The sequence below is a fragment of the Chelonoidis abingdonii genome, chromosome 1 (assembly GCF_003597395.2).
Source record: "Chelonoidis abingdonii isolate Lonesome George chromosome 1, CheloAbing_2.0, whole genome shotgun sequence".
NCBI lineage: Eukaryota > Metazoa > Chordata > Testudines > Testudinidae > Chelonoidis > Chelonoidis abingdonii.
In genome coordinates this window covers 283,349,173-283,360,904 of record NC_133769.1, presented here as the reverse complement: position 1 = coordinate 283,360,904, position 11,732 = coordinate 283,349,173, and the positions used below count along the sequence as shown (strand labels likewise).

The following is an 11,732-nucleotide window of genomic DNA, read 5'->3' as shown; positions in this document are numbered from 1 at the left end:
TAATCAGGAAGGATTGTGAACGACATGTGCTTTACTCCAGTGATCCTTGGATGCTACAACAGCTACATAGGACCATTACCCTCTCTAAATGAGATGATCCCTGAGGTTCCCCTATTTTATGCAGGGATTGTACTAGCCTCCAACAAACTGAGGCAGGGAGGAGAAACAAAGTTAATCTAAAGCTCCCCTCCCCCCAGCTGTGGTGAGTGGAGCACTGACACAACTGAGCATCTGAATTGCCATGACATAAATTGTACTCAACATTTTTCTGACGCTTTTAGTCTACAGTGGAAGAGCCTATTTTCCAGCATAGTTGTCCTCCACATTGTGCTAAGAAATCTTTAGCAGCTAAATAAAGTGTCATCTATGCATGTGGCCCTTGTCTGTAGTATGAAAGCGTTTCCCTCAAACAGAAGCCTGAGGGTCTGATTCTCCACTGCTCTGCACCATAGCAATCAGAAGGCAGCACTGTACACCCACATTGCACTGGTGTAAATGACCATACAAGGACAGAGAAGAATTAGGCCCAATTTGCTCCTCACTGCTTCTTTCCCCTCCCTCTCCTCACCCCTGCTCTGACTTTGAAATCTCTGATAGTTTGGAGGGTTGATGGAAAAAATTCAAACTTAATTTTTAATAGAATATTCTACATCTAGGCCCTTACCCAAAGTCCACAGAAGTCAATTCCATAAACTTCGTTGGATTTTCAATCAGACCCTTAATGATATTAATTATTACAGCTATCAGTACATCTTACTACAGTATGTTGTGTGACAGAATTTAGTCATCAGTTTTCTGTAATGATTTCTTTGGAGTGAAATGATGGTAAAATTACTGTAGCTGTATTCTAACCGATCAGTGTTCCTCACTCTCCTAGAACACACTGTGGATACTGATAGGTTTTAGTCATAGCCAGAGCAAACAGCACTTATTGTCTCCCTACTGCAGTTTGATTTTTGAGAGCCAATTAGTTTTACTGTCAAGGCAACGTGATGATATCAACAAAATGTTGTTATGGAAGTTTGATCAGATAACGGAAAGGATACAGGGCTAAATCCTCACCTCGTGTAAATCTGTATAGTGCCACTGATGTCAATAGCACTATGCAAACTTAAGAGCCAAGACAATATAGTTTTCTATCGGAGATCGTATTCCTTCAGAAACTCATATATAAGAAGTGTGGAGAACTCACAGCTAGGCAAGAAAACTGCAGTAGGCTAAATTAAAGGAAAGGAATCTTTTTTTTTTAATTTATTTTTTTGGCTCTGAATTTATCAAGTCTACAGTTAGTTTTAATCTATATATTTAGAAATCTATTAATTGATTCAGCCTTTCAATAGCTGTACAGTTGGACATCAGAAAAAATATATTCATGTGTAGTTGATTTACAAAAGATTTGTTTAAAAAGGAGGAGAAATGCAAGTCAGATTTTCAATTTGGCAGTGTGTCAGTCATGCACAGAAACTGAATGGCCTTATTGCACAGTGAACAAGATGCTTCTGTCTACATGATAACAGAGAGAAGCTTCGTGTTTGACTCTTGAACAGATCTAAACTTGTGCATGCAGGTCTTGCTGCCTTGCTCTTTTCTAAAAAGTGACTTTTAAGAAAATGAGATTTTTTTTTTTTTAAAAAAGCTTTATTTCCATTTTTGTTTATAGTGCGCAGTTTTGATTTGCTTGAAAGGCACCCACGAATTATTCCTTGTTGTGAATGGAAAAAGAATACAAAACTGTACAGAATAAATAGTTAATATAAATCTAACCAGACTTTGTTGTAAAATAAAGCTGCAGGGCTCCACGCTGTAAGCCACTTTTACCTCTTAACAGGAGAAGTGCCTTTTTCCTGTTAATGTGTGGTAAAATGTAGAGAATTGATACAAACAACAACAAAATATTCTTTTTTCCCCTATATCTGGATGTTACTGGCCATAGTGTACTTATTTCTGTGTTTCTGCCAGGAAAATTCAAAGCCATCACAGGAACCAGTCATATAGAAGAAATCAAACTCATTAGGTGCACTAATGTATTTACAGTTGATTCTCAGTAGCTTTCAGAATTGCCCTGGCTTATGAGTTGAAACACCAGTGATACACAACATTTTATAGCAGCAGAACAAGAGAAGATTGTCCAAATTTGAGTAAAACTGTCAGACAGGGAAAGTAGCAGAAAGCTTTGTTGATGTCTCTTAAATTGCTGGTAATTATATTTATACATATATTTTCCATCCACATACTGTAACAATGTGATAAATGAAGTCCCACATAAAATATACTTAAATGTTTGCAGGCACTGGATGCCTATACAATTAAATATCTTTTGTTCTTTTTAACTGACATTCAATATGACAAAGCTTCATTTCCTTTTGTATTTATTATAAGGGTATGGTAAGTGCAGTTGTAGACAAAGTTCACATATGTAGTGCATGTACTAATATCTAACCAATACATATTAACCTTTATAACTATACTTAAACTGTACTTAAGAATGTAGTCCAATTAAATTGAGAGAAAAGAACGTACAAATAACATAAAAGTTTTATCCTAGTTAGGTACAGAATGGGGAGTGCCATACAGACCTTTTACCATGCCCCGCCCACCCCCCGCTTCCCCCCCAAAAAAGGAATATAGCAGTCTTCCTCCCACAGTTCAATCACACAGAGATCATGTTTCAATTGGGGTAAGACATATTGCCTGCAGATTTCCGCATGGCTTCCCACAGTGATCCCTGAGTTTTTTGTTAGGATTACTGCTGTGCTTTAGTCCTGATGGATGATACATTATTATAAGGCACTTTTATTTACAATGTTCTGACTTAACACAGAATTACAGATTTTCTGTCCCTGTCCAAAGTACTGTCATTTTATGTTTGCTGTTCCAGGACTTCCAGGTAGTCAGGCTCAGCATGTAAGTTAGCTTTGAGCTCAAAATATTCATTTTTAGTCTGCTCAAGCAAAACCTTTCTTGGTCTGGAGTACATTAGTGTCTCCATTAACTTCAGCTCCTCATGTGTTCCAGGATAATGTACTTCCATGTCAGGCTGGAGCTGGACAATATTTTTCCTTAGATACTCAGTGATCCCTAGCTGCTGGAGTTCTCGTTCTTTCTCAAGAATGTTTCTGTATAAGGAGCTGGTATCCTGAAAGGTCAGAAATTCAGCTGATTGGTCTGTACATTTGTATTTGACATTTGAACCTGTGAGAGGAGAATTGTTCTCTCTTTCCAGAAGACTTCTGCGGAGATGTTTGGAGTCATTCACATCCTTTTCATTTCCCTCCTCCTGTTGTTCTGTCTGTTTGGGGCTGAAGGATGGACTTCGATAAACTTGAACCAGGGGGCTGATCATGCGTTGCTCATAGAGGGTTGGTGCTGGACGCTCAGTTGTGTGGTGTGTTGTTTTGTGACCATACATGCTGTACTGGAGATGAACTGGGCTACTGTCCCTCATGTGTTCATCTACCTGTTTCTTTTTGTGTCTTCTCCGCCGATGCAGAACAAGGACAACTATTCCTGCTGCACAAAATACAATCGTAATAAAAACAATTAGGAGCCCTAGGATTAAAACAGAAAGTGGGACAGCATCTGTAAGTGATCGAAGGATAGTGTCTGCAGTATTGGTTGTTGTAGAAGAAGTTGTCACAACTATAAAGCTAGCGTGGGTTGGCAGGGCTGGGCTATTTATTAGTCCTGGGCATAAGACTTCACTGTTCAGAGATTTCAATTCTTTTTTTGCTAAGTGCCCTGGGGATTTACAGAAAATGTCACCCATCACGATGTTCTTACTCAGCTTTTGTATCCACTGCTGCAGCCCAACTGAATCACAAGTACAATCCCAAGGGTTGTCCTCCAGTTCAATTTGTACCAACAAATCCAGTTTATCCAAGACAGTACTCACAGGCAAATGGGTAAACTGGTTTGTTTTGAGATTTAGCCTGGCTAGTGGCACCCCTGAGAAAACATAGGGTGGTAAAGTTTGAAGAAGGTTGTTGTTTAAATATAACACCTTAAGTTTTGGCATCATGTTAAATGTCCCTGGCAAAACTTCCTTGATAGCATTGTATTCAAGATACAAATACTCAAGGTGCTGAAGACCAAGGAAGAGACTCTGACTTAACTTTGTAAGATGATTGCCATTTAGATATAGCTTCTGCAATCTCGTTAGATTCATAAATGATCCTTCTTCAAGGATTTCAATACGATTGTTTCCCAAGTGAAGCATTTCCAGGCTAGCATAGTCCACCAGATCTGATTTCAGCAATGTCTGAATAATGTTTCCAGCTAGAATAAGCTTTCTAGGGTTTGGAGGAGGGGGACCTAAATCAGACAAGCTTTCGATATTTCGCTCCTGGCAGTGAATTAGAACCCCTGACAGGATATGGCTGGTGCAATGACAGGGTACAGGACAGTATATTCCTGGAAGCTGAGTAGCTGGCTTTGTGGCATGAAGCACTAAACCTGGTTCCTTGGTAGGAGCTTTCAGGACAGGGATCACGTTGGCTGGTAGGTGACTATCACTTATAGAGGTGGTTACTACCAAGGGCAAGGACCCTGAAGGATCTTCAAGTTCATTTATAGGGTGAGTGGGACAGAGCAATTCTTTTTTTAATCTTCTTAGGATGCTGCCTTTGATAACTGGAGGGCTGTTGCACACAACATCACCTATTATAGACTGGGGAGGCATGTTTTCAAGCCATATCTTCAGCTGCAGTAAGTCACAATTACAGGCCCATTTGTTGTCTTCCAGCTGAAGGTCCAGTATTCGGCCAATATGCTCTAAAAAGCCAACATATGGCAGTGTCTGTAACTGGTTTCCACGAAGATCTAAGTGGGTCAACGGCACAAAGCGAAATATGTTAGGAGGGAGAAACTCAATGGCATTGTCATTTAAAATAAGCACTTTAAGTCTGTTGAGTTTGCTAAAGGCACTTGCTTCAATCACAGTAATGAAATTGTTGTCTGCTTGAAGAAACTCCAGATTTTCCAGTCCCTGAAAAGTATCCTCTTTAAGTATTTCTAATGAATTGTGATTAATATGAAGCTGCTTAAGAAGGCCGAGACCATTAAAAGCTCCAGGCTCAATATCTGCAATATTATTAAATCCAACATGTAGTGAGATAGCATTGATGAGGCCAGCAAAATCATTCCTATGTAACATGATCAAGCCATTGTTCAGCAGGTTAAGATGGAAAGGCTGTGATGGTGGGACATTTATTTGTGATAACATTTTGATACCTCTTTCTTCACAGTTTATAATCAAGATATCATCCTTTTCTTCACAAGAACACAGATTCTCACAAGATCCTCTCGCTGAAGACAAAGAAGGCTGAGACTGTAGTAAATCCGAGGCAACCACAAATGAACATAACATAAAAATCCAGAGCTTCATTGTTGCCAGTAGGTCCTGTAAAATAAAAATGAATTGAGTTTATCATTTCAGATTTTAAAAAAAAAATAGTTGAAAGTTCCCCAAACTTACCTAAAAACCTTATCTTTAAAAACAATATTGTGTTCTATCAAATATTTTAATGATTCTTTAAGAAATGAAACACATGGTTAGTTCTAACCATTAAATATAGCATGAAGTTCATAACACAGGAGCACTTCAATATTTTTATGTTGCAACAACACAGCATGCAGGGCTCATGAAAAGTATGTTCTTATATATGGAGTGCCATACACATACATGGTACTTTGTAGGAAAACAAACAAGCAAACAAAAAAACATGTTCACCTTTGATGGGCATGCAGTGCTGCAGTTTTTAGGAAATTGCAACAGATAGATATTAACAGGCTATATGACTGAACAGAAGTTTCATAATAAACCAATCTCCGTTCGGTTCCAACAATCTATTGTCTATCAAATGTTTATTCAGCCAGCATGTGGAGAGCTTTTTCTTTGCCTGTTTCTGCAATTATCTGTCAGTTGAAATGGGACTTCCTCTGCAATCGTAATACCCCCAAACTGAGAAAAATTAGTGATTTTCCCCTTTGTTTAAATATGTATGTGCTGTATTTATATTTTAAGTATAGCTGTGGGTAGATACACATACACACCTTACCCATACATTCATATCTTTAGGGAGATTATATATACACATTTTATAGATATCTGTGTAATATATTTGTGCATTCAATAAGTAAACTAAGTTTGTGCATTCAATAAGTAAACTAGCAATAAAAAAATAAAAGTGAAGTATAAATGGAACGACATAGGTTGGCAATATACAATATATTGAATTGGACATTTCCTCTTAATAATTAATATTAGTATCATTATGAAATGCACACAGCAAGAGATTTGTCATTAACAATTAGCAATGATGGATGACATCATCTGCACTGTGTAATTTAAGCTATTATCTTGCAAACCATTGGTCTCAAACTTTAGAATACATGAAAAATGCATCAGAACTGTCCAACTATTAAATCAGGAACAGAAACTGATGAACATTATATATTTTCAATAACTATTTGTTTGACACAGTTCTCACTGAAATGAAATTAGTTTGTTACTGTTCATATGAGGATTCTCTGTGTTTCTTTTTTTATAGCAAGGTTGTCTTATTACCAAAGAGCAAAGATATTTATTTTTGCATTAGATGAAGTCATACGTCTGTTTACAATCTATTATTAAAGTCAATACTTCCACATTTCCAACAAGAAAAGGATGATTTGAAACACATTTCATGCAAGAATTCCTCCTCACTGCACTATTTATTCCAGAACTGAACAATATTGCTTGAAGAAACCTGTGTCATAAAGGTCACTTGATCTTTTTAAGTGAGCTATTGAAACATGCTTTGGAGTGCAGAATGTCATCACACAATTAACCAGCAGAATTGATGCTTTATGAGGAAGTTGCAAGAATCTATGTAATTATGCTTATGAACATTCTCAGAATTTGGTCACGTATTTTGGCATCACATCAGCAATTATAATTTAGACGCATATCTTATTCTTACTGCACTACTCGTTCAGACTTCAGTTAGCCTTCTCATCTACACTTCTCTTGCAACTTGATGAGAGGACTTGCACAGGAGGCACCCAGATACTATCCTTGCGAATGCTACTGAAATGCTTATGTCAGTAAGAACCAGTTTGTGCACCTTATGTAATACCTTATTCCACAGTTGTCCCATTGATTTCAGTGAAGAAAGGTGCTTCCCACCATGAGTAAAGATGACAGAATCTGTTAGTAAATTTATTTGATTCATGTATCTTTTTCAGTACAAACAAAACATACTTTTGTTGGCTCACAGAGTAGTTCTTGAACATAGTCTATTCTAGTTAACTGGTTAAAACATAGTGTCTGAACCTCTGGTTTTCCATAAAGTATTGGGAAAGACACAATATGCAGAAATCTTATTCCAGAGTATTCAGATTAATGCCATCATGATACTGTGTTAAAGACAACTATATTCATTCACTAGCAGTCTTTTCAGTAACCTAAGGTGAAAAATGCTTCTAGTAACAATTACCCATAACAAACCTATTAGCCTTTATTTTCTGTAACTTATTTCTGTATAAGGACACAAGCATAGTTGTGCATTGTATTTAAATTGTAGTTTTTATGAGGGCCCAGAGCAAAATCAAGTGAACTAAATCAAAATATATTAATCCAAAATGCATGTTGCATTTTAATACATATTGTAAAAATGATTTTTTTAAAAAATGAAAGACCTCTTATCATTTTTTAAAGACGAAAGTAAGAACATTTGTAACCAATTGGAAAACATTCCTATTTTAATCATTATCATACTTTTGTGGGGAACGTTGCAAAAATTTTCTCTCTCTCTCTTTCACGCGTGTGCACACGCACACACAGAGTAGAAAGACTGGAACTTCTAAATATTTTGTAAGTATTCGGTGAGAACTGATTGGCATTTCTTTTTAAATTTTCAGTCAGTTCATGCAGAGCAAGTAAATCTAGCCTTAAATGGGCTCCACTCTTATTTTAAAATAGCGGATACTTTTATGTAACAGATGATTAACACTGTGTTGAAAGAACTCACAGTAAAGACTGAAGATACATTTCATTTTAAAATACTGGACTAATTATTATCCTGTTTCATTTAGTGAAGTGTTATAAGAAATATCAGATGGTAACTTAGTTTTAATAACTGCTTACTGTAATTGTTCTTTCACAATTTTTATTTTAAAAGATTAATGAATTCCAGAGTCTTTCCTACCAGGCAAATTTGCAGTATATATAGAAGTAGTGAGTTATGAGTCCCTTAAGGCAAATTTGCAATATGCTTGAGAAGCAATGAAATAATAAAATCTTCTTTTAAAAAAATGAGTGTCTTTTTTATTTGATCTTACTCTTGATACAAATATGTGTAAAGTGAGTGGTGAAGTATTCCAAAGCCTCAGGTTAAGCAAGGGGAATGTGCAGTGTATAAAACCCTTCAAGCCTGCTTGTTAATTCTGGATGATGTATTTTAAGAGTAACGTCATACTTCAGAAAAAACACTTCTTTAATCCATGCTACAGTGCATGCTACAATCTAAAACTACTCTCTTTGCCTGCTGAGCAACTACATGTATTGAAAACTGTTCAGTGAAAAAGGTACCTGAACAGTGCTTGAAATATCAGTGGGTAGATCTATACAGATTTCTACTATTTAACTGTTAAGTTTACCAAAGTAATACAGGAAAATAAAATCAATTGGTGCTAAAGAGACAAAGTGAGGAAACTCACTTTAGATAAGTAGTTAACTGGAAGCTTTCTTACCTGTACAGAGGCAACACTCCCTGACACGATCAATAATGCACAATTTGAGTAGATATTCAAATGCAATTCAGGTTCTCTTTTAAAAAAAAATGCACACTTTCTTCCAAATTTTCACTTTGCTGCAATCTTTTTTACAGCTCCAGCTGCCTCAAGTTAAAACTCCATGTCAGAAAACAAAGTATAGAGCATTTCACTGGAATAATAATAATAATATATTAAATCTCTCAGGCAGAGTGCACTCTAGACCATCCTGAAAGCAGTTGTCCCTTTTCCTCAATTAAAATTCACAGCATACGTCCCATCTATGCTGACTTTTCTGCATATAGTTAACCATTTGCAAGCTTTTGGGTGCAGTAAATAAACAAGATGTTCAGCAGAGCTTAAACTGATCCCTCTTGGTTTGTTAGATTTTTAGATCCAAGCTGTTTCTGCTTCTGTGTTCTCTCTCTTCTTTCTAGTCTTTCGTGTTACCTCAGTTTGTTATTAGTCAGATTGCTAGGGGCTGGGAGGTAGGCGTAAATAAAAAGACTTCTTGGCTTTTGACTCAGCCTTTAAGCCCTCCCCTTCTCCATCAGAGAGCTTTAATCTGCCAGTGTCATTTAATACAAGATACAGCTCCACCTTGGGACAGCTCAGCTCCACCTCCTCCTGCAATTTGTCTCACCTCCTCTTTTCCTTTTCTAATTGTACCTTCTGAAAATAAAATCCAGCTAAATCTTCTGTAGATCACTTAAGATCTATTAATGGCTGATTTTGCAAGACAATAAATCTCTACCACAGCTCCTGCAGCTTTTTCTGTTTGCATACAGTAAATGTATGTCTTTCTGATACATACTTTAAATACTGAAAATATCCCCAAACCAAATGCACAAATCCTTGTTTTCTACCCAACAATAGCTATCATAAGGGAAAATCTTCTCTTCCTCTGGAACAAAATGCCTGTGATAATGATATGAAGGAAAGTGTAAAGCTGCACATTAGATCTTTACTCCAGTTCACACAATGTGGTAGGTTAAAAAGTTGAGGGGTGTGTGTGTGTGTGTGTGTGTGTACAGTAGCTTTAGAGATTTTACTTTTGCAGCAAAAGAATTTTATGGTACATTGGTGTTTATGTTCATAGAGTGATTGCAGTGAGTGCACTTTAAAAATCCCCTATCTTCTCTAGTGGAGGGAGTTTCAGCTTGATTTTAATGGACTATTTTCCAGATGTTAGGATAATATATTGGTATTAATGCACATGGTGCTGTATTCTTTTTGGCATGAAACAATGTGTTTACAAAAAAACGACTCTTTTTCTTTCTTGAAATCAAACTAATATTTACATTGGTGTTTTAAACATGTAATTATTCATAATTGTTTATTACATGGAAGAATACAAGGATTGTATATCCCAGAATTGTCAGCCAGATTCTGACATCCTTATTCGTGCTGAGTATTGCATTACTCTATGAGTAGCCTTATTGACTTTGTAAGGGCTATTTGTGGAGTCTAGTACTATACCATCTGACTAGGATTATCAGAATCTTGTCCAGTTTTTGTAAGTGTACATTAATTTTAGGTTCAGCATAATTAGTTCTTCATTATTTCATTCCTTACATATAAAATATTGTTAATTTAAAAAAAAATGTTTCAGAAGCATTAGAGATAAATAATTCATCACAAATAATGTATTCAATAGACTTTAATCCTTTTTTCTGCTTACAGAATATCCATAAGCTGATCTCAGTTTATTCAAATGTATGTCTTACTTGACAGCATTTGACAAACATTTTGAGAACCTTATTTAAATCACTAGATTGATTGAAAATGATCCTTGACTAGTTGTAACTGGTCAAACAAGATAAATGATATTCTTTCTGATTTGCATTCCTGGTGCAAATACTTGTGCATAAAAATATTAACGTTTGTTTTTCGGTTGTTCAAGACAGTGAAACAAATAAAAAAATGTTCACAGAAATCAACTACATTAATTTAAAAATTAGGCAGAGTAATCATTGAATTTTTGTGTAGTCTCTGCTGGTTCTAAGATTAATGGGCCATTTCAGCCATTTCAGTTGGGTTTGTAAAAATATTGCAATTGATCCCCCCCCCCCCCCCAGATTAAGATTTATTACCTGGTAAGTGATTTTTATTAACTATGGTCTTGCTCTTGCAACTGTTTCTGCATGGACAGACCCCTGAACTTATGTGGCAGTCAAGGTCTAGTAACATATTGGTTGCAGTGAAATGTAAGTATTTCCCTATGTCTCTGTTATGTAGTAATCAAAGAAAATAATTACAACTAATGTGATTAGTGATCCAGCACTCCGGTAGATGTTGATGAACTCCCATGTCCATACAAAATTCCACTGACTTCAGTGGGAATCCATGCAGTTGCAAATATCTGACCATATAGCTCCGACCACAGGACAGCATCTGTACACCTAATTTTAAATTATATAATTTAAGTTAACAAAAGGTCTAGTTGAGAGAGGATAAAATTGATTGCCTTGCAAGACAAAAAATATCTGTCCCAGGAAACTTAATTTTTAAAGCACCTAATTGAAAAAGGAATTGAGAGATGCTCTCCCTAAACAGGGCTCCTCTTCAAACATTCACCTTATCAATCACTTTGGCTGTTCTAAAGTTTGTTAAGCTGCACTAAAATATCCACATCTGTCAGCCTCACTTATTTCCCAAAGGGCCTAAAGGTTTTATGGCACTCACTGATCTTTACTTTTTCACAAAGTACAGTATCTTCTCCGTATTAGAAATAAGTACACAATATCCTTCTTACTATACATACATTCTATGTATTTTTTTCCAGAGCCAGATAATTCTCTCCATTATTATATATACACATAAATATGTAAGCTATAATACCTGTAGAGGTCCAACTTCAATCCATGAAAACAGGGATATCCAGAATTAAGGTCTTTTATTTCATTCTTTGCCTATCTGTTATGAGTCATTCTTTGTTAAATCATATGTTGTATGTGACACTGCACATTGACATCTGCTAG

The 11,732-nt window shown here is 36.1% G+C and overlaps 1 protein-coding gene across 1 annotated transcript; it reads right to left on the bottom strand.

Moving 5' to 3' along the window:
• Positions 1 to 2,619: 2,619 nt before the first annotated feature.
• Positions 2,620 to 9,206, bottom strand: SLITRK6 (SLIT and NTRK like family member 6). The gene is made up of 2 exons (XM_032768933.2): positions 8,731 to 9,206; positions 2,620 to 5,398 (listed from the first exon to the last, which is right to left on the bottom strand). Exon 2 carries the CDS (start codon positions 5,381 to 5,383, stop codon positions 2,861 to 2,863), a length of 2,523 nt encoding a protein of 840 aa, XP_032624824.1. The 5' UTR covers positions 5,384 to 5,398; positions 8,731 to 9,206; the 3' UTR covers positions 2,620 to 2,860.
• Positions 9,207 to 11,732: the final 2,526 nt, after the last annotated feature.

Coding starts and splice junctions, on each gene's coding strand:
- SLITRK6 (XM_032768933.2), bottom strand. CDS start 5,383: ATGAAGCTCTGGATTTTTATGTTATGTTCATTTGTGGTTGCCTCGGAT.